General features: G+C 42.8%; 1 protein-coding gene across 2 annotated transcripts in view; it reads right to left on the bottom strand.

The window, feature by feature from the left end:
* Positions 1 to 1739: 1739 nt before the first annotated feature.
* SLC13A2 (solute carrier family 13 member 2) overlaps positions 1740 to 24244 on the bottom strand; it is a 52662-nt gene continuing 30157 nt past the window's right edge. For both annotated transcript variants that reach the window (XM_075850849.1, XM_075850848.1), the window contains exons 9-12: positions 23891 to 24003; positions 8095 to 8256; positions 5400 to 5537; positions 1740 to 2193 (exon numbers count right to left, since the gene is read on the bottom strand). In XM_075850849.1, the coding sequence (XP_075706964.1) occupies positions 2065 to 2193; positions 5400 to 5537; positions 8095 to 8256; positions 23891 to 24003 (542 nt within the window). In that variant the 3' untranslated portion in view covers positions 1740 to 2064. The remainder of the gene's footprint in view (positions 2194 to 5399; positions 5538 to 8094; positions 8257 to 23890; positions 24004 to 24244) is intronic.

The raw sequence follows: 24244 nt of genomic DNA, 5'->3' as shown, positions 1-24244 counted from the left end.
CGGTCGGGGATTGGGGATTCCGACTCCTACAGGGAGCAAAAAAAGACCCTCCTCCTCCTCACATGAACTCTGCACTGTGAGCAGGAGGAGGAGAGAGAGCGCGAGCGACGGAAGACACGGCCGTCACTCGGGACATATCCGGTGATGGCTGTGTATTACCCGGCCCCATAGACTTCTATGAGAGCCGGGTGGCCGGGTAAACGGCCGAAAAAAGGGCATGTCCCATTTTTTGACAGCCAGGTTTCCCGGGCCGTCAAAAAATCGGTCGTGTGAATAGCCCCATCACTCATCGTCAGAAGAAGGCAGGAGTCTTGGAGCGGCGTTCTCACTGGTGTCGATGCCGGCCCGGGAGTGAACCAGTCCAGTCACCTGACCGGTGAGGTCAGATGACAGGTCAGGTGACAGGTCAGTGAGAACACCACCGCAAGACTCCTGCCTTCTTCTAATCGCTGCTACAGTCAGCAGCGATCAGCTGTTCTCATTCAGCGCCCAGCGTGGCATTTACAGACCGCTCGGGACGGCGGGACAGCGGTGAGAAACCGGGACTGTCACGCAGGATCTGGGACGGTTGGGAGGTATGGAGGTGTACAGAATTACCACCACAGTTACGGATTACTCTATACCTTTCATGCCTGCCATCTTCTTTCTTCATTACGCGACATTCCCATGAGGTCATATCGAATTTCCATTCTGAGACATCTGGAGAATGCGGCTAGAGGCTGCATTCCAGTCCTAAGGAGGCTTACAGACCCCTTCTTCTTAAAAATGTGGCTACAAAAGGTAGAGGATCTGCGATGCGTGGAGGATCTGACAGATCAGATTTATAACCGCCACGACTCATTCCTTAAGTCATGGCAGTAATGGCTAGTGTCCCAAGACTACTAAACAATGTTAGCACAATTTCTGCTTTCGTGCTGGGGCTATCACCAGTGTGGAGGGCATGTTAGAGAGCTCCCCCCCCCCGCTGATTTCCCCTTCCCCCCATTTAATTGAAGAGAGAGCAGAGCGGTGGAGAGAGCAGAGTGCACCAGCGTCCCAGAGTGGGGAGACGCAGAGAACAACGAGCCTGGCGGCTGCTGTTTATATCACTTTGGAATATACCAAGACAGTCTTTCCCAAAGCCAATGTTATATTCTGTTAAGCACATATAGGATATTTTCTTTTAGTATTGTTTTAAGATTTGTATGAGAGTTTTGATATAAAAAAACAAATGTAAAAATGTATAGGGCTGCGTTCACATCTGCGTCAGGGCTCCGTTCCGATGTTCCGTCTGACCTTTCTGTCGGAGCAGAGCCCTGACTAACACAAATGGAAACCATAGGTTTCCATTTCCATCACCATTTCAATGGTGACGTATCCGGTGCAAATGGTTTCCGTTTGTCTCCGTGGGGCAAGGTTTCCATAGTTTTGACTAAATCAATAGCGCAGTTGACTACGGTATTGATTCCGTCAAAACGACGGAACCCTTGCACAACGGAGACAAACGTAATCCATTTGAACCAGATCCGTCACCATTGAAATCAATGGTGATGGAAACGGAAACTTTTGTGTCAGTCAGGGCTTCGTTCCGACGGAAAGCTCTAACGGAATGTTGGAACAGAGCCCTGATACAGATGTGAACACAGCCTAAGATTATTTAAGTTAAGTAAATAAACAATGCTGTTACAATGTCAAACTTATAGAGTGTTTTATAGTAACTTCTGTTACAAAACATGGTCTCTTCAACTACTAAGCATGGTCTACAGCTACATTGTGTTTTTTTTAATAATCCTGACCTGCAAAGTGGAGGACATTTTGAACATGCTATTTTCTTTTTTGCAGTCATTTGACTTTTCTAATTCATTGTTAGGCACATTACTTGGTGCTAAGCTGGCGTGTTCTGTGCCCATTTGTGGGTGTCTGTCAATTCAGAGTCCAGGGTCCTGAGCAGTCCTGATAGGATAATTTGCTGTTACACAATATTGCAGGGTCCTTGAGGAATGAATGTGACCCTAAGTGGGCATCCATTTCTGCTTCTCGGTGTTAATACTAAGTATGTGTTCTCTCTCCCCAAATGGAAAGTTGTTATGGCTTTACTGTGGAGTTTGCCCAAGAAGGGAATGTACCCAGATCAAACATATAAAATCCCCAGCTGTTAATTGCCAAAGTAATAACAAGAACTCCTATGATATTCAACAAAAATCCAGATTTAGCCTGCAATTAGAATAGAAAGAAAATTATATTTAATCTTAGTGTTATAAGTGTCTTTTAAGTATCTAGTTTCACATTCACATCAAAATTTAGCTACCAAATATATGCGAAATGAGACAAAGTATTGTATTTTATTCATATTTAACATTAACCTTAATCATGTTCATATCAAATGTCCGGAAATGCGGTTAATTGCTGTTTTAAAGTCATTTTCAGTGTTTCTGGGATATAAAAATATTTTTCTCATCTGTTTTTGCTCTCTGTGTCCCTGTAAAGGACACAGGGACACAGTGCAGGGAGCCGGGCTCCTAGCATCATACTTATGTACGATGCTAGGAGTCCCTGCCTCTCCGTGGAACTACTGTCCCGTACTGTAATCATGTTTTCAGTACGAGACAGTTGTCCTGCAGCGAGGCAGGGACTCCTAGCATCGTACATAAGTATGATAGTAGGAGCCCGGCTCCCTGCACTGTGTTCGGTCCGGTACTTGCGGCCGAAATACGTCCGTCAATTACAGACGTAATTAGTGTGTGTGCACATACCCTTAGGGCTCATTCAGACGAGTGTAAAACTCATCCATGTGATGTGCGTGGAAGTCACTCACGGCACACGGACCCATTGATTTCAATGGGGCGTTCACACATACAGGCGGTTTCACGCAGCGAGAGTCCGTTGCGTGAAACTCACTGCATGTCCTATATTGGTGCATTTTCACGCAGCTGCGCACCCATTGAAGTCAATTGGTGCGTGAAAACAACGCACAGCACACGGATGCAGTGCGTGATTTGAGCATCATTTCCATTGGAAAAAAAAAAAGAAGTGCTTTGCGAGTGTGTGAAAAACACAACATGCCACTCGCAAAGCACAGATGAAATAACGCAAAGCACATGGACCAGATTTACGCAAGTTTTTTGCGCGCGTAAATCTGTCACGCTCATGTGAATGTAGCCTTATTGCTTCTGCTTATCTGTGCTTCTGAGGGCGTGCTATGAGCAGAATCAGTCTTCTTCCCGTCTGACAGCTGAGAATATTGTCCTTTCTTACTTTCCCTGCATATAGTTAACATTGAATCCAGAGTAATGAAGATATACTGTATACTGTGTGACATCCACAGTATGCACTCCATTAGAAACCAATCAAAATATAATGAAATAAAATAATAAAGACTGAGTAAGCATGTGCAGGGTTCATATCTGCTGTCAGGATGCAGAGCTTTACAATCCTAACAAGGGGTCTGGTCCAGGGTCTGAAATTAAGGTGTCTGGTCTTGGGTCTGAATAAATTTAGAGATCTGGGATCTGAAGTAATATAATAGTCTGGTCTGGGGTGTGAAGTATTTTTACGGTCCGGTCAGAGGTCTGAATTAATTTAGAGGTCTGGTCTGAAGTCTGAAGTAATGTAGGGGTCTGATCTCGGGTCTGAAGTAATTTAGAGGTCTGGTCTGTGGTTTGAATTAAATTAGAGGTCTGGTCTGCCGTCTAAATTTGTCTTCCTACAAAGGGTGGGAATAGACTGCAGAAGCAAGGGGCCAAAGGTGTCTAGGAAGCAAACTCTATGGTCTTTGGGAGAAGTTGTCATAGCAGTCTGGGCCGGATGGAGAAGGAAAAGAAAGTGAACGACTCAGAAAAGACGTCACCTGTGAATCACCAGATTTAATTGACATTTATTCTGCTTGTGACTGCATCTGATCAATACTATAGTCTGTTGTATAGTCTGCAGTGGTCTGCACTAATGATACTCTGCAGACCATCTGTGTACAACTGGTATCTATATGGTCACTGTATGCTGGTATTATTGGTTATATGGATTTTTGTATAGTGGTAGTAAACACTTGTCACTGACTGAAAGAGCGAGTGTACGCTAGTTCCTGACTGTGTTATTAGGTATTTCTGTGATCCAATTTTATTTCCCGTCTTGTGTTCAAAGTGTGGCTTACATATTTACAGGAGTAGCGAGAGGCGTAACCAAACAAAGCAAAATTTATCACATTAAGCGCTGCGGTTTTCCACTGCCCCTTAGAATTCAATCTCGGATCAACCCCTGCTCCTTAGCTACTGCCATTCTAATGTGGAGGCTCTGCTCCTACCCTGACAAGAAGGGTAAAAAGCTATTTCTATTGGCTGCTCTGCAGCAAACAGAATATCACTAAACTGAGACATGGCTGTGGCGGGAGTGAATAAGCATGTGTGTCCACCAGCACTTAGCTCAATAGGTGGATGTGCACATTCCTATAGTCTATGAAAATCAGATGGCACCATACTATGTAAGTAAATGCCAAAACTCCTCATTAAATAGTTTTTGTAACAGCATGTAAATAGCAAAAATTGTTTATTTTTTATGATCTATACAATTATGATATTAAAGGTGGGACAGCCTCTTTAATACACATACACGTGAACACCTTTAAATATATTGTGATGGATGCTGGCATCTGTGTATTTCTCTGCTCCATCATTTTTAGTTCAGCTAGCCTCCTTTTCACCAAGCTTTTTTTCTTTTCTTTTGGTGACTAGAATAGTGAAGTCAGCTACTCTAAATGGAAACATGAAAAAATTTAAACCTGAATGGATCCTATCTATCTATCTATCTATCTATCTATCTATCTATCTATCTATCTATCTATCTATCTATCTATCTATCTATCTATCTATCTATCTATCTATCTATCTATCTATCTATCTATCTATCTATGTTTTTCAGAAGAAATAAAGGTTACATAACATGTTGCAATATATTGGTTATGGAAGCAGCAAGGGAAAATATTGTTTACAATGTTTTATTTACACAGTTAGTATAAGGCTCTATTTACATCTGTGCTACGGCTTCTATTTAAAACAGAAGCAATACCGCTGTGCCGGATCCGGATTATAACGCTGCATGTCTGGAGGAAAGTCTCAACGCAGATGTGCCTAAATGATATACCAAATATAATCTGCACCATTTGAGACTTCAGCATTCACTGTGAAAGATGTTTTATGTGGGTCTAGACACCTCTCTGATGGATTATAGTGCCACCTACAGGCATTGCACTGTCAATAGCAGTGATCTTGATTTCCCAACTATCTATATCTAATTATAAAGACCCGACCTCTCACATTTACAGTAAATGTCACAAATGTATACACAAGAATTCAAACATATAGTAAAAATAAATCTAGTTTAGACTGTACAAATCAGACAACTTAGGTTTAGCGCAGGGAGATACATACCATATCAACAACTTTAAGCTGCCCATATGAAAAAGCGATGGCATTAGGAGGTGTTGCGACTGGTAACATGAATGCAAACGAGGCAGAAAGTGTGCATGGAAGCATTATGTATAATGGGTTCAGGTGTATTGCTTTTGCCTAAAAGATAAAAAGGAAGTTGAGTTTTCAATTGTGTAAGTATTATATCTGATAATAGATCAAATGGAATATAATATGCAGCACCACAATAGGTGAAATAAAACTTTACCCAAATGTATTGAAACCAATGGCTAGGTCTGAAGTTTTTCTGTGCTGAGAAAAATATGAATGGGGTTGCAGTGCTTTACAAGCTTTGCAGGTCTTTGTTCTAGGGATGAGTGGTACCTTACTTTAGGCCAGGAGCACACTTAGGCTAGGGCTGTATGGTCACTTTGGCGGCAACACAGGTCGCACGTCCAAAGACCGCTGTGTCAGACTGCATACATCACAGTAATGAGAGTCAATGTGGCTGCGTTGTGACCCGCAAGTTGATGCGACTGTCAAAAGAAATCAAAATCAAAACTTTTGGGATTTCTTGCGACGGTCAAGTCGATGTTGCGGCAATTTGCTGATCACAACGTGGCCACATTTATTTACATAACTGTAATGTAGGCAGTGTAATACAGCAATCTTTGCACGTACAATCAAAGTCACCATGTAGCCCTACCCTAGGGGAGCTTTTCTAGTGCCTGGAAATCCCCATCTGTGTGCAATTAAGTAAAAAAAACTCTGACCAGTATAAGAATTCTGGACCTATTTATTAAATACAATTAAATTATAGGTAACACTCCTGCCCCAGACCACCACTGCCCCCGAACCATCCTAAACAATATAATAATATTATGTAAATATATAATTACAATAAATGGTTAAGTACTAACCACTAAAACACCATAGACCTCTAGGGATATTAGATATTAAACTATAACAACAATGTATATCAATACCCCTTTATCACCTTAGACCAACAGACCACCAGATGTACGATAGGAATACGATTGCTAACCCCTAAATCCACCATTTAAAAGTGTATGATGTAATTTATGCATAGACGTTGGCAAAGGTTGTTTAATTAGGGGCACTTTGTGGCCACCAATGCACCTGGAAACTCCCCCTTAAAAAACCTGTGGCTTTCCCTGCTTGTACACCAGACATTAAACCCAGTGGCGTAACATATCAGCTGCTACAGGGCCCGCGGCAGGAGGGGGCCCGTGCCGCCATGGCCCCCCCATGGCCGGTGGCACCGATAGCAGCCGCTACGGCTGCTACAACGGTAGTGACACCACATTCAATAGTATCTGCGTCCTTAGGACGCAGATACTATTGAGCTCTATGACAGAGCAGGGAGGAATCTCCCTACTCTGCCATTTACTAGGCTACAGGCCATGTTTGTCCTGCCGCCTATCAGGCGCAGGGACGGGATCCCGTCGGCGTTGATTCGCTCTGGGAACGGGGCCTAGGAGAGTATGACTTTTTTGTTTTATTTGTTTGGGGGGTCACCATATGGCGCTATCTATTGGAGTGGGGCTGTGTGGTGCTATCTACAGGGGGGCTGTATGGCACTATCTACTGGGGGAGCTGTATGGCGCTATTTACAGGGGGAGCCTATGGCGCTATCTACAGGGGGATGCGTATGGCATTGTCAACAGGGGGGCCATATGGCATTGTCAACAGGGGGGCCGTATCGCACTATCCACAGGGGGGGCATATGGCACTATCTACAGTGGGGCTGTATGGCACTATCTACAGGGAGACCGTCTGGCGATATCTACAAGGGAGGCTGTCGGGCACTGCTTACACTGGGGCTGTAAGGCGCTATATACAGGGGGGCTTTATGGCGATATCTACAGGGGGGCTGTATGGCACTATTTACAAGGGGAAGATGGGGTGATATCTACAAGTGGGGTGTTACAGTGTCTACAGGGGGGCTTATGGCACAATCTACAGGGGGGGCTGTATGGCACAATCTACAGCGGGCTGTATGGCACAATCTACAGGGGGGGATGTATGGCACAATCTACAGGGGGACTGTATGGCACAATCTACAGGGGGCACTATCTACAGGGTGCATTATCTACAAGGAAGGCTGTGTGTCGCACCTAGGGCAGGGGCGGCAGTCAAAAGTTTGCTACTAGAATTTCCTAGTTACGCCCCTGATCAAACCCCTGATAAGTATCTTCATGATAAGGCATCATTTTAATGCATGAAAAAAACAAACGGGAAACCTTTTAAAATGAAATACATTAGATAATGCAATTTATTAGAAAACTACTAAAAAAAGTTGATTTCTGTTATGTTAAAAATGTAACGCCTTGGTCTGTATGAAGCAGTTATTATATGACTATAGAAATATGAATCACCCATTTATGCCCCTTTTGATTGTTTTTGAAACACAAGGACGTACATTACAATGATCACGGTGATGTTCTGTGTGCTATGAATGTATATCCTAGATGTGCTTATGTGCGATGATTTATGTGTCACACTGGATGGTAAAAGATATGTATTACTAGTGATGTGCCAACATGTCTTTGATGAGTCAACCCCTTTAATGTATTCAAAATGACAAAATAGCATATTTGCAAACGGGACTGAAAAAAATGGATATTATTTAAAGAAAAAAGGTCAGAATTAATATCAGCTTAGACAGACGACAAGTTCTCTTTAGTACTTTTACCATGGATGCCAGGATGGGTAAGAAAAGTGTTGTTGTGGCCACATTACTGGTACATTCAGTGAACGTAGCAACCAGCAAGCACAAGACCAGCGCAATGGCTACAGGGGGTATACTCTGAAGTGGCGTCAATTTCTCTCCAAGCCAAGTGGATAGTCCTGATTCCTAAAATATATAAAAAGTAAATGTTTCATTTGTTTTTCTTGTCTTAGGAAATAAAACTATGGTGTTCAATATCTTATAGAACCCAGGACCAAAGTAACCTGTTACAAAGGTACAAGGCTGCAATGGTACACACATTAAGGCTATGTTCACACGGAGTATTTTGCCGAGTTTTTTGACGCGGAAACCACATCGCAAAACTCGGCAAAAACGGCCCGAGAACGCCTCCCATTGATTTCAATGGGAGGCGTCGGCGTCTTTTTCCCGCGAGCAGTAAAACTGCCTCGCGGGAAAAAGAAGTGACATGCCCTATCTTCGGGCGCTTCCGCCTCTGACCTCCCATTGACTTCAATGGGAGGCAGAGAAAGCGTATTTCGCTCTGTTTTATGCCCGCGGCGCTCAATGGCCGCGGGCGAAAAACGGCGCGAAAATCGCCGCGAAAATCGGCGAGCAGGGAGAGGAATATCTGCCTCAAAGTTCCAAACTGAATTTGAGGCAGATATTCCTCCCCCAAAATACTCCGTGTGAACATAGCCTAATGAAGACAAGGCAGATTATATTATCTATAATTGTCTTTGCTTTAACAAGGAACTTGTGTAATATAAGGAATCTGTAGATTAAATGCAATAGATGTCAATTTGGATTGGTTTAAACGTTCTCTGTCGATCAGAATACATTGACCTATGTATAATTTACAGGTGAGTGGTATTCTCAATAGTACATCTGTATTATTATGTGCTATGACATTTTAATGTAAGTTTATGCTCTTCCATGTCTAAAATAAAATGTAAATCTTACAATGCAGCATCAGGTTCCATTCTATAGAGAATATGTAACTTCATTTGTTACCCTTTCATACAGGATTTACACTTGACCTTGAGGTATAATTTTGTAGAAAGCTGGCTCCAGGGGTGGACTGAGAAGATTGGCAGTGCCCAAGGGATTGTCCAGGTTTCCCCTTTGCCCCACAAAGATAATTATATCCAACAGTGGATCCCTGCCGGAGCTTGTCAGTGGAGTCGATTACATTAAATGGTGTCATATCATTAAGCGGAGTGACTTCACTAGACCCAGTATGAAGGTCCACATCTACCAAAAAATACCAGCCGAATAAAAAAAAAGGAGTGTAATTTTAGGATTTTAATTTCTTATATCCCTAGAGTAGTGGAAGGGTTAATACTAACCTCCTTAGCGGTCTAGGGTAGTTAAGGGTTAGTACCAGCTCCCCAGGTGGTTTAGATACTGAAGTGGTCGATGCCAAGATCCCTGGTGGTCAAGTGTATTGAAAAGTTCAATGTCAAAATTTCTGGTGGTCTAGAGCAGAGACGGGGTTAATTTCAGCATCCTTGGTGGTCTAGGGGCAGTAACGGGTTAATGTCTGCATCCGTGGAGATCAAGACCAGTAAGGGGTTAATGTCCGCATCCTTAGTGGTCTAGTGCAGAGAATGGATTATTGTATAGCGGTTAATGTAAGCATTCATGGTGGTCTAGTGTGGTGAAGGGGTTAATAATTCCTGCTGTCTAGTGGATTACTCCCCTCCCCAGGCTCCAGCGAACCAGCTTCTTGTTACAGAGATCAGAGCTGGGAGGGAAAGAGAGGATTCTGCGGCTGTAATTGACAGAATCTTACACCGGCCTTAGGATATATGGTGCCCCATCCCAAAAAATTTTTCAGTGCCCCACCCCATCATAAAAAAAATGCCCCGTAAAAAAGTATAATGCCCCCCCACAGTATAATGCCCTTTAAAGTGCCCCCACACAGTATAATGCACCCCCACACAGTATAATGTCCCCTAAGTGCCACACACAGTATATTGCCCCCTGTAGGGCTTCTACACAGTATAATGTCCCTTTAGTGGCCCCCACACAGTATAATGCTCCCTTAGTGGCCCCACCCACAGTATAATGTTCCCCCTCCCCTAGGTGCCACACGCAGCCCTCCTTGTAGATAGCGTCCCCCTGTAGTTTGTGCTATATAGCCCCCCCTGTAGAATATGCCACACAGCCCCCTGTAGATTCTGCCATACAGCCCCCCACGTCCCCCTTGTAGACAGTGCACCCCACCTCCCCTTTGTAGATAGTGTCATACAGCCCCCACCTCCCCCTTGTAAACAGTGCCATACAGTCCTCCACCTCCCCTTTGTAGATAGTACCATACAGCCCCCACATCCACCCTGTAGATTCTGCCATATAGCCCCCCACGTCCCCTAGTAAACAGTGTCCCCCCACCTCCCCTTTGTAGATAGTGCCATACAGCCCCACCTCCCCCTTGTAAACAGTGCCATATAGTCCCCCACCTCCCCTTTGCAGATAGTGCCATACAGCCCCCCACCTTCCCTTTGTAAACAGTGCCATACAGCCCCCACCTCCCCTTTGTAGATAGTGCCATACAACCCCCCACCTCCCCCTTGTAAACAGTGCCATTCAGCCCCCACTCCCCCTTTGTAGATAGTGCCATACAGCCCCCAAACTCCACCTTGTAAACAGCACCATACAGCCCCCACTTCCCCTTTGTAGATAGTGCCATACAGCCCCCCCAACTCCCCCTTCTAAACAGTGCCATACAGCCCCCACCTCCCCCTTTGCCGACAAGATCCCTGCATAGGCCGGCATGATCCAGTGGCGTCCTCACGCCGGCCTGCGCATTGATCCTGTCCCTGGGCCTGAAAGGCTGCAGGCCAAGAGGCCTGTAGCCTATGGCAGAGCAGGGAGATATCTCCCTGCTCTGTCACAGGATTCAAATGTATCTGCATCAGGGGAGAGAAGGTGCTCCCGGCGGAAAGGCAGCTGCAGATTCGCCGGGCCTGCGCGCTTCACAAGCAGGAAAAGGGAGCCAGCACAGTACCCCCCATCCACCTGCTGGAGTGATGCGCCCTGTGTAATGGCACAGGTCGCACACCCCAAAGGCCGGCCCTGCCTAAGACACTTCCCTGGCAGGATTTGTATGGATTATATATATCTTTGTCATTGTCGTTACAATGTGCTGCATGGGTATGATCAATGTAACTGTCAGGATTCTGTTGTTGTACTGCAAAATTACCACTAGTGGCCGCTGTTTTACACTTTGAAGAATTGTGCTGCACTTTTACTCCTTACCACTGGAGGCTGCTGTTTTGCCCTTAAACCTGCCCTTAACCAAGATGGCAAATGTTGCATCGTGTGTAACCACCTTGTTTCCTGTTTGGGCCTACTTCAGACCACATGGAATACCAAACAGTGCTTGAGTATTGTGACTTGTTCCAGTCTCCTGCTCCTGAGAACTGTCTTTGCCAGACTGTTCCTACTTCCTTGCTATTGACTACTACTCGTGTTCCACCCTCCAAGCACTGTTCCTGGGGACGTCTCACCGGGTTCTGCACTGTGCTCCGCTCGCTACTTCTGACCATAGGATTCCAGCAGTGTTCGCCAGTATCGTAACAGGATACTCAAGCCATTTCCATGGAATCCGCCAGAGAAGCAAGTTTGGAGGTTCGTGTGAACAATATGAACTGTTTGCTTACTAACATCTTTGCTGACATGCAAACTTTAAAGACTAAATATTTGGCGTTTGAAAATCAAACAACCCATGATGTTCAAATTTATGGACAAGCTACACAGGATTTACAAGGTATGGTGGCTCAGCAAGCAGAGCTGATCCGGGAACTTCAGAATCGAGTTGTGACCCCAGCCTCTTCATCTACCCTGCCGCTTCCACCATTCAGGTTTGGTGGGGATCGTGACAAATACCGTGTATTTATAAACCAATGCAAGTTATATTTTGGTGCACATCCTGCTCACTTACCTACTGATAATTCAAAGGTGCTGGGTATTATTATGCTTCTGACACACAAGGCTGTAGCCTGGGCAAGCCCCCTTATTGAAACCAACGATGCTCGGCTTGATGACTTGGACGCCTTCCTAGCAGCCATGAGCCAAGTATTTGATGATCCTAACCGGTGTACTACAGCAGAAGCAGCGTTGATGGCTCTACGTCAGGGCAGACGCTCTGTTGCCGAATATGCCACAGATTTCAGACAGTGGGTGATGGATACTGAGTGGAATAATGCTGCGAAATTAACATTCTTTAAAAAAGGACTATCTAGTGCACTTAAGGACGAGTTAGAACGGGCTGAAGCTCCCACAGAGTTTGATGATTTTGTACACCATTGTATTCGAATAGACACTCGGCTGTCAGAGCGTCGACAAGAAAAATGGGGTTCTACCTGGTCCCGTAATAATAACTATTACTCGTCTGCTCCAGCTCCCACTCCTAGAGACTCTGAAACAAAGAATTACCAAGAACACCAAGCTGAACCTATGCAAATTGACAGTATACAAAAGCGTGAAAGTGCCGACAGAAGAGAACGAAGGTTTCGAGAAAATCAATGCTTCTATTGTGGTAAGACTGATCACTTCCTTATCAATTGTCCATGTCGTCAACGCAAGATGGTGGCGGTAGTAGCAGATCATGAATTCTCTGATGTAGAATCTGTTTCTTCTGAACAAGTGCCACCAGTGCATGCACTTATTCATTCAGTCTCCTGCACAGCACCCAATATTAAAAAAGAACACAAAGACACTCATTGCTTTATTCCCATCAAGTTTAGAATTGATTCTCAATGGATATCCGCCTCTGCCATGGTGGACTCTGGAGCAAATGGGAACTTTATGGACATTTCTTTTGCTAATAAACATGGTGTAAAATTTCAAGAGAGACTGTCACCCATTCTTATGGAAACTGTAGACGGATCCCCTCTGAACTCAGGTCCAGTTGATCAAGAGACTGAACCATTGGAGATAATTATGAGACCTAATCACCATGAGGTTCTATCTTTCCTATTAATTTCATCCCCACATTTTCCAATTATTTTTGGACTACCATGGCTGCAGGCTCAGAACCCTACAATTGACTGGGAAACCAAAGAAGTGTCTTTTCCATCGGAGGTCCCCTCCTCAGAGTCTTTACCAGAACAATCTCACGAAAAGATTGAAGGGGAGCTTGAAGTATCTCCTAAATTACCTCCTCTATATGACGAATTTACTGATATATGTGACAAAGAGAATGCTAATAAACTTCCTCCACATCGACCTTACGATTGTCCGATTGAACTGTTGCCTGGAGCAGCTATACCTTTTGGATGCATCTACCCATTAGCAGAGCCGGAACTGAAGGCTCTTAAAGAATACATAGATGAAAATTTAGCTAAAGGTTTTATTCGTCCATCTTCATCGCCAGCAGGTGCACCTATATTTTTTGTTAAAAAGAAAGATGGCTCTTTGAGACCTTGCGCTGACTATAGAGAATTAAACAAAGTCACAATTAAAAACCGTTACCCTCTGCCATTGATTCCGGAGTTGCTGGATAGAGTTCGTCAAGCTAAAATATTCACCAAATTGGTTCTTCGAGGTGCATATAATTTGGTTCGCATTAGACCAGGTGATGAATGGAAAACAGCGTTTAGATCACGTTATGGACATTATGAATATCTAGTCATGTCTTTTGGACTTTGCAATGCTCCTGCAACCTTTCAGCATTTTATTAACGATATCTTCAAGGACTTGTTAGATCAGTTCGTAGTCATCTGTCTGGATGACATATTAATCTTTTCTAATTCTGCAGAAGAACATCAGAATCATGTGAGAATGGTGTTGGAGCGTCTGAAAGCATATCAAGTCTATATCAAGTTGGAGAAATGTGAATTCCATCAAATGGAAATACAGTTCTTGGGTTATATCATTTCTCCCCTAGGGTTACACATGGATTCTAGCAAGATTCAAGCAATTAGAGACTGGCCAACTCCAAAAAATGTGAAAGAGGTCCAACGATTTGTAGGATTTGCTAATTTCTACAGACATTTTATCAAGAATTTTTCGGGCATTATTACACCAATTACCCAATTAAGAAAGAAAGGGATACCTTTTGTGTGGTCTCCTCAGACACAAGATGCTTTTTTCAATCTGAAAACAAAATTCACAACAGCCCCTATACTGGTTCATCCTAACCCTGAAAAAGCGTTTATTGTTGAAGTGGATGCTTCAGACGGTGCAATAGGGGCTATTCTATCACAGAGAACTGGAGAGAAAGATTTGCTGCACCCTTGTGCTTACTTTTCTCGAAGTTTGACTTCTGCTGAAAAGAATTATGACGTGGGGAACAAGGAACTCCTAGCCATCATTGCTGCTTTCAAAGAATGGAGACATCATTTAGAAGGCACAGCTCAACAAATAGTGGTTCTAACTGATCATCGTAACCTTGAATTTGTTAGATCTGCCAAATGTTTGTCTCCCCGCCAAGCCCGGTGGAGTCTGTTTCTAAATCGTTTCAACTTTGTGATCTCTTACAGGCCTGGTTCCCGAAATGGTAAGGCCGATGCCTTATCTAGGTTGTTCTCCAATGACTCCTCCTCGACAGTACCACCAACAACTATTCTTTCCGAGTCCAATTTCCTGGGGGTGATCCATAGCAAGGACTTGCTTGATGAGATAAAGGAAGCCTATGAGACCGACCCAATTCTTTTGCACCCACCAGATGAAGTGTCCCTAACTTTCAAAAATCAAGTATGGACTAACAAGCACTGCATTTACGTTCCAGAAACTGTAAGATTAAACGTGCTAAAATTAATGCATGACTCTAAACTAGCAGGTCACAAGGGGATTCAGAAAACACAAGAATTTCTTTCCCACTTCTTTTGGTGGCCCAATTATCAAAAAGATGTGAAGAAATATGTTTCTTCTTGAAACACCTGTGCCATGTACAAAACTCCTCGTACCTCACCCATGGGATTATTGCAGCCTCTGTCCATTCCATCTCGTCCTTGGGGATCTATCTCTATGGACTTTATTGTCGACTTACCAGTCTCCAAAGGGAAGAATTCCATCTTAGTAGTGGTTGATCGGCTCACTAAAGCAGCCCATTTTATTCCTTGCCCTGGACTACCTTCTGCTAAAGAGACTGCTGATCTTATAATTCAGAATGTGTTTCATCTTCATGGAATACCAGATGAAGTGGTTTCGGATCGCGGAGTACAATTCACATCAAGATTCTGGCGGAGTTTTTGCACAGCACTCGACATAAATGTCAGTTTGTCTTCTGCTTTTTATCCCCAGTCTAATGGTCAGACTGAGCGCACAAATCAAACGTTAGAACAGTATCTCCGATGCTACATCTGCCATTTACAGGATGACTGGGTCGATTTGCTTCCAATGGCGGAGTTCTCCTACAATAATTCTCAGAATGCCTCCACTAAACAAACACCGTTTTTTGCAAATTTGGGTTACCATCCCAGTATTCTTCCTAATCTTCCAAGAGAAACTTTTATTCCTGCAGTGACTGACAGAATACAATCACTTCAACAGAATCTGGAAATGCTAAAAATCACATTATCAATTGCCCAGGAGAAATATAAGGAAACAGCAGATAAATCTCGTAGACCTTCTCCAACCTTCAAAGTGGGAGATGAAGTATGGCTTTCCACCAAGAATCTGAAACTTCACTTACCTTCAGCAAAATTAGGCCAAAAATTTATTGGTCCTTTCAAGATTATTGGACAAGTAAACTCAGTGGCTTTTCGTCTCAAACTTCCCAGACCAATGAGAATACATCCAGTGTTCCATGTATCCCTACTGAAACCTGTTGTTCCAAATCCATTTCCAGGACACCACCTGCCTCCCCCTGATCCTATCGAAGTTGATGGACAAGAACATTATACTGTTGAAAACATCCTAGACTCCAGGATATTCAGAAATCGGTTGCAATATCTAATAAAATGGCAAGGATATGGCCCTGAGGATAATTCGTGGGAACCCGTAGGCAATCTCAATTCTCCTCGACTGGTTAGGGAATTTCACCAAAGATATCCAGATAAACCAAGTCATACATCGTCCTGAGGCCGCTGTCGAAAGGAGGGAGTAATGTCAGGATTCTGTTGTTGTACTGCAAAATTACCACTAGTGGCCGCTGTTTTACACTTTGAAGAATTGTGCTGCACTTTTACTCCTTACCACTGGAGGCTGCTGTTTTGCCCTTAAACCTGCCCTTAACCAAGATGGCAAATGTTGCATCGTGTGTAACCACCTTGTTTCCTGTTTGGGCCTACTTCAGACCACATGGAATACCAAACAGTGCTTGAGTATTGTGACTTGTTCCAGTCTCCTGCTCCTGAGAACTGTCTTTGCCAGACTGTTCCTACTTCCTTGCTATTGACTACTACTCGTGTTCCACCCTCCAAGCACTGTTCCTGGGGACGTCTCACCGGGTTCTGCACTGTGCTCCGCTCGCTACTTCTGACCATAGGATTCCAGCAGTGTTCGCCAGTATCGTAACAGGATACTCAAGCCATTTCCATGGAATCCGCCAGAGAAGCAAGTTTGGAGGTTCGTGTGAACAATATGAACTGTTTGCTTACTAACATCTTTGCTGACATGCAAACTTTAAAGACTAAATATTTGGCGTTTGAAAATCAAACAACCCATGATGTTCAAATTTATGGACAAGCTACACAGGATTTACAAGGTATGGTGGCTCAGCAAGCAGAGCTGATCCGGGAACTTCAGAATCGAGTTGTGACCCCAGCCTCTTCATCTACCCTGCCGCTTCCACCATTCAGGTTTGGTGGGGATCGTGACAAATACCGTGTATTTATAAACCAATGCAAGTTATATTTTGGTGCACATCCTGCTCACTTACCTACTGATAATTCAAAGGTGCTGGGTATTATTATGCTTCTGACACACAAGGCTGTAGCCTGGGCAAGCCCCCTTATTGAAACCAACGATGCTCGGCTTGATGACTTGGACGCCTTCCTAGCAGCCATGAGCCAAGTATTTGATGATCCTAACCGGTGTACTACAGCAGAAGCAGCGTTGATGGCTCTACGTCAGGGCAGACGCTCTGTTGCCGAATATGCCACAGATTTCAGACAGTGGGTGATGGATACTGAGTGGAATAATGCTGCGAAATTAACATTCTTTAAAAAAGGACTATCTAGTGCACTTAAGGACGAGTTAGCACGGGCTGAAGCTCCCACAGAGTTTGATGATTTTGTACACCATTGTATTCGAATAGACACTCGGCTGTCAGAGCGTCGACAAGAAAAATGGGGTTCTACCTGGTCCCGTAATAATAACTATTACTCGTCTGCTCCAGCTCCCACTCCTAGAGACTCTGAAACAAAGAATTACCAAGAACACCAAGCTGAACCTATGCAAATTGACAGTATACAAAAGCGTGAAAGTGCCGACAGAAGAGAACGAAGGTTTCGAGAAAATCAATGCTTCTATTGTGGTAAGACTGATCACTTCCTTATCAATTGTCCATGTCGTCAACGCAAGATGGTGGCGGTAGTAGCAGATCATGAATTCTCTGATGTAGAATCTGTTTCTTCTGAACAAGTGCCACCAGTGCATGCACTTATTCATTCAGTCTCCTGCACAGCACCCAATATTAAAAAAGAACACAAAGACACTCATTGCTTTATTCCCATCAAGTTTAGAATTGATTCTCAATGGATATCCGCCTCTGCCATGGTGGACTCTGGAGCAAATGGGAACTTTATGGACATTTCTTTTGCTAATAAACATGGTGTAAAATTTCAAGAGAGACTGTCACCCATTCTTATGGAAACTGTAGACGGATCCCCTCTGAACTCAGGTCCAGTTGATCAAGAGACTGAACCATTGGAGATAATTATGAGACCTAATCACCATGAGGTTCTATCTTTCCTATTAATTTCATCCCCACATTTTCCAATTATTTTTGGACTACCATGGCTGCAGGCTCAGAACCCTACAATTGACTGGGAAACCAAAGAAGTGTCTTTTCCATCGGAGGTCCCCTCCTCAGAGTCTTTACCAGAACAATCTCACGAAAAGATTGAAGGGGAGCTTGAAGTATCTCCTAAATTACCTCCTCTATATGACGAATTTACTGATATATGTGACAAAGAGAATGCTAATAAACTTCCTCCACATCGACCTTACGATTGTCCGATTGAACTGTTGCCTGGAGCAGCTATACCTTTTGGATGCATCTACCCATTAGCAGAGCCGGAACTGAAGGCTCTTAAAGAATACATAGATGAAAATTTAGCTAAAGGTTTTATTCGTCCATCTTCATCGCCAGCAGGTGCACCTATATTTTTTGTTAAAAAGAAAGATGGCTCTTTGAGACCTTGCGCTGACTATAGAGAATTAAACAAAGTCACAATTAAAAACCGTTACCCTCTGCCATTGATTCCGGAGTTGCTGGATAGAGTTCGTCAAGCTAAAATATTCACCAAATTGGATCTTCGAGGTGCATATAATTTGGTTCGCATTAGACCAGGTGATGAATGGAAAACAGCGTTTAGATCACGTTATGGACATTATGAATATCTAGTCATGTCTTTTGGACTTTGCAATGCTCCTGCAACCTTTCAGCATTTTATTAACGATATCTTCAAGGACTTGTTAGATCAGTTCGTAGTCATCTGTCTGGATGACATATTAATCTTTTCTAATTCTGCAGAAGAACATCAGAATCATGTGAGAATGGTGTTGGAGCGTCTGAAAGCATATCAAGTCTATATCAAGTTGGAGAAATGTGAATTCCATCAAATGGAAATACAGTTCTTGGGTTATATCATTTCTCCCCTAGGGTTACACATGGATTCTAGCAAGATTCAAGCAATTAGAGACTGGCCAACTCCAAAAAATGTGAAAGAGGTCCAACGATTTGTAGGATTTGCTAATTTCTACAGACATTTTATCAAGAATTTTTCGGGCATTATTACACCAATTACCCAATTAAGAAAGAAAGGGATACCTTTTGTGTGGTCTCCTCAGACACAAGATGCTTTTTTCAATCTGAAAACAAAATTCACAACAGCCCCTATACTGGTTCATCCTAACCCTGAAAAAGCGTTTATTGTTGAAGTGGATGCTTCAGACGGTGCAATAGGGGCTATTCTATCACAGAGAACTGGAGAGAAAGATTTGCTGCACCCTTGTGCTTACTTTTCTCGAAGTTTGACTTCTGCTGAAAAGAATTATGACGTGGGGAACAAGGAACTCCTAGCCATCATTGCTGCTTTCAAAGAATGGAGACATCATTTAGAAGGCACAGCTCAACAAATAGTGGTTCTAACTGATCATCGTAACCTTGAATTTGTTAGATCTGCCAAATGTTTGTCTCCCCGCCAAGCCCGGTGGAGTCTGTTTCTAAATCGTTTCAACTTTGTGATCTCTTACAGGCCTGGTTCCCGAAATGGTAAGGCCGATGCCTTATCTAGGTTGTTCTCCAATGACTCCTCCTCGACAGTACCACCAACAACTATTCTTTCCGAGTCCAATTTCCTGGGGGTGATCCATAGCAAGGACTTGCTTGATGAGATAAAGGAAGCCTATGAGACCGACCCAATTCTTTTGCACCCACCAGATGAAGTGTCCCTAACTTTCAAAAATCAAGTATGGACTAACAAGCACTGCATTTACGTTCCAGAAACTGTAAGATTAAACGTGCTAAAATTAATGCATGACTCTAAACTAGCAGGTCACAAGGGGATTCAGAAAACACAAGAATTTCTTTCCCACTTCTTTTGGTGGCCCAATTATCAAAAAGATGTGAAGAAATATGTTTGTTCTTGAAACACCTGTGCCATGTACAAAACTCCTCGTACCTCACCCATGGGATTATTGCAGCCTCTGTCCATTCCATCTCGTCCTTGGGGATCTATCTCTATGGACTTTATTGTCGACTTACCAGTCTCCAAAGGGAAGAATTCCATCTTAGTAGTGGTTGATCGGCTCACTAAAGCAGCCCATTTTATTCCTTGCCCTGGACTACCTTCTGCTAAAGAGACTGCTGATCTTATAATTCAGAATGTGTTTCATCTTCATGGAATACCAGATGAAGTGGTTTCGGATCGCGGAGTACAATTCACATCAAGATTCTGGCGGAGTTTTTGCACAGCACTCGACATAAATGTCAGTTTGTCTTCTGCTTTTTATCCCCAGTCTAATGGTCAGACTGAGCGCACAAATCAAACGTTAGAACAGTATCTCCGATGCTACATCTGCCATTTACAGGATGACTGGGTCGATTTGCTTCCAATGGCGGAGTTCTCCTACAATAATTCTCAGAATGCCTCCACTAAACAAACACCGTTTTTTGCAAATTTGGGTTACCATCCCAGTATTCTTCCTAATCTTCCAAGAGAAACTTTTATTCCTGCAGTGACTGACAGAATACAATCACTTCAACAGAATCTGGAAATGCTAAAAATCACATTATCAATTGCCCAGGAGAAATATAAGGAAACAGCAGATAAATCTCGTAGACCTTCTCCAACCTTCAAAGTGGGAGATGAAGTATGGCTTTCCACCAAGAATCTGAAACTTCACTTACCTTCAGCAAAATTAGGCCAAAAATTTATTGGTCCTTTCAAGATTATTGGACAAGTAAACTCAGTGGCTTTTCGTCTCAAACTTCCCAGACCAATGAGAATACATCCAGTGTTCCATGTATCCCTACTGAAACCTGTTGTTCCAAATCCATTTCCAGGACACCACCTGCCTCCCCCTGATCCTATCGAAGTTGATGGACAAGAACATTATACTGTTGAAAACATCCTAGACTCCAGGATATTCAGAAATCGGTTGCAATATCTAATAAAATGGCAAGGATATGGCCCTGAGGATAATTCGTGGGAACCCGTAGGCAATCTCAATTCTCCTCGACTGGTTAGGGAATTTCACCAAAGATATCCAGATAAACCAAGTCATACATCGTCCTGAGGCCGCTGTCGAAAGGAGGGAGTAATGTCAGGATTCTGTTGTTGTACTGCAAAATTACCACTAGTGGCCGCTGTTTTACACTTTGAAGAATTGTGCTGCACTTTTACTCCTTACCACTGGAGGCTGCTGTTTTGCCCTTAAACCTGCCCTTAACCAAGATGGCAAATGTTGCATCGTGTGTAACCACCTTGTTTCCTGTTTGGGCCTACTTCAGACCACATGGAATACCAAACAGTGCTTGAGTATTGTGACTTGTTCCAGTCTCCTGCTCCTGAGAACTGTCTTTGCCAGACTGTTCCTACTTCCTTGCTATTGACTACTACTCGTGTTCCACCCTCCAAGCACTGTTCCTGGGGACGTCTCACCGGGTTCTGCACTGTGCTCCGCTCGCTACTTCTGACCATAGGATTCCAGCAGTGTTCGCCAGTATCGTAACAGTAACACAATCTCTATTGCAGAATAAAGCACATTGTGGACCGTTAATATCATCAGCCTCCAATCAATACTCACAATTGTGTAAATTATGTTCATATTGATTATTATAATCGTCTAAAGGTTCATTTAAATCAACTGGGCAAAGTGCCAGAGATGTTATCACAGTAAAGCTCTTGAAAAAACTACAGATAAATATATTACCAGACAGAGCCTGGGTTTGGGGTGGTTATATGGGTAGATTTGTTATTTTGCTGCGTAAAAGTTTGTACTTTGCTATTACTGTTGTAAAATAATAATAATAATAATAATAATAATAATAATAATAATAATTCTGCACTGGTAATATCCAATTAGCTTTTTAACATTGTTAATAGCTGATGAGTAATAATTGCTGATAAGTAAGGCTGGGGCTAGACCTGTACTTTCATTTTTCCATCGTCGCATTTAAAGAGCTATAGCTTTTTTTCTTTTTCTGTTGACATAGCAGTTGTTTGAGGACTTGATTTTTTGAGAAATAATTTGTATTTTTTTAATGGTACCACTTTGGGGTACTTATAATTTTTTGATTAACTTTCATTAACCTTTTTTTGGGGGGTAGAAAAAAAACAGCACTGTACTATGCGTTTTAATTTTACGCCGATTACTGTATGGCGTAAATACCATGTTACCTTTATTTCATGGGTCGGTACGATTATGATGACACCACAAATTTATAGGTTCTTTATGTATTACTACTTTTGCACAATATAAACACTTTTGAACTAAAATTATTTGTTTTTGCAATGTCGCTTTCCAAGAGCCATAACTTTTTTATTTTTCCGTCAATGTAGTGATTGTTTTTTGCGAGACGAATGTAGTTTTCATTTGAACTTTTTTCGGGGTACATGATTGATTTTTCTTATTACTTTAGTGGGGGCAATGGAAAAAAATTGGTTTTTTTTACAGCGTTCACCTTGCGGTGTAAATTACATGTTAACTTCAGTGTTCGGGGCATTACGTTATTACACTTTTACTAAATAAAACCACATTTTATGGAAAAAAAGGGGTTTATTTTTTTTGTGCACCTTTATTAAAATTTTTCATTTCACATTAATTATTTTTTTTTTTTAGTCCCTCTAGGGGTGGTCACTATGTGATCTTTTGATCGCTTATATAATGCTTTGGTACACTTAGCATACCAAAGCATTATTGCCTGTCTGTGTAAAACGAACAGGCAATCTATTAAACCATGCGTCTGGCACGGCCTAACAGGCATATAGCCAGGGCAGGCCTTGGGGCCTTTGTTAGGCCACCAGTTGCCATGGCAATCCATCGGAGGATCGCGATCGTATTTACAGGCCGCTGATGGGTGACACAAGGAGCCCCCTCCCTCTGAAAACCACTTAAATGCCACGGTCGCTATTGACCGCAGCATTTAAGGGGTTAAACGGTCGCGATCGAAAGAAACTTTGATCGCTACCATTAGAACAGGAGCCCAACTGTCATGAGGCAGCCAAGCACGTGCTTCAGCCTGCACGGGACACTAGTACAGGACTTAGACTAGGCTGCCGTGAAAAGACGGCGGCCTAGACTATGGCCCGTTAGTGACCGCCGATAAAAGGCGTATTGTGGTCACTAACGGATTAATAGTAGCTTGAAGATCTCATCAAAGTCACTCCAGGCAAAGCGATTTGCTACCGATACTTGTCTGGATTAATTTGGAGGAGATTTTCAACCTACTCAATGCATTCCTATGGACAGCGATTTATCATAGCGACATCACAGTGAATTCTTGTAGTGAAATAAATAATTCTAGTCAAATGCAGTCATAGGGACAGCAATTTATCACTCACTACAGAGAAAAGTTTTGGTCTAGCCCCAGCCTTAAAGGCTTTTTTTTTTTAATCATTGTGTTTTGTGATTTTAAGCACTTTTTGAATTGAGTTTTAAACATTATATATTATTTTAACTTTTTACAAATCAGCTTTTATGTATTCTGTATACATAGAAGCTGTATCGTTCTCTCTCAGTCTATTCTGTCAGTTCAGCTGAACTGACGGCTCGACTGAGAGTGGGTCCTGTGTGTTAGAGACACATTCTCCTTTTATCGATCACATCTAAGTTCATCAATTTAGATGGGCCTTGAGAGCAAAGCCTTTCCCAAAGCTCTCACGCGTATTGAATTGTAGAAATACTCTTATTTCTTTTAGGCCTCATAAGATGCTTTAGATGCAAATGCTTCTTTGCTATATCTTGTATAGGTAACTAATAGAACAGAGAAAGGGAAACAACAGAATCCAAATGTAAATATAAAGCCACATTCAGATATGATGGATTGGCTAGGGACTACGCACCATAAATCCAGTACAAAGTACAGTACAATACAGTACATGTAATGAAGAATAAGACCCCTGTAATAAAGAAATTGGTGGTATTTGTATCTAAAAGTGGTAAAGGTTGACATATGACTTACCTCACTGCCTTTAGCCAGAGCAAAGCCACCTCCCAAAAGAATGACAATATTCCATGGCATCTTCTGGTTCACAGTCTTCCAGTCCAAAAGTGCTGGGGGTGGGTGAAATCTGCCTTTTTGACCTAGTTTAAAAACATTAGCAGAATATATGTTTGGTTCACGGATAGGACTGATCAATATCAATGTGTATATGCACTGGGGTTTTTTTTTTCACAAGGGATGTCTGTGATGCAAATAGGCTATTTTGACCAGTAAATCTAAAACACAGATATGATCAATCGCAAGGATCATGCAATAACTGGATCTGAATTCAGTTGGCGCATTGGTTAATCTGGTGGCGCAGGCATGCATTGG

The sequence above is a fragment of the Rhinoderma darwinii genome, chromosome 2, assembly GCF_050947455.1.
Source record: "Rhinoderma darwinii isolate aRhiDar2 chromosome 2, aRhiDar2.hap1, whole genome shotgun sequence".
In the NCBI taxonomy this organism is placed as follows: Eukaryota; Metazoa; Chordata; class Amphibia; order Anura; family Rhinodermatidae; genus Rhinoderma; species Rhinoderma darwinii.
Note: the sequence above shows the minus strand (reverse complement) of the source record. Positions and strands in the feature narration are given on the sequence as shown.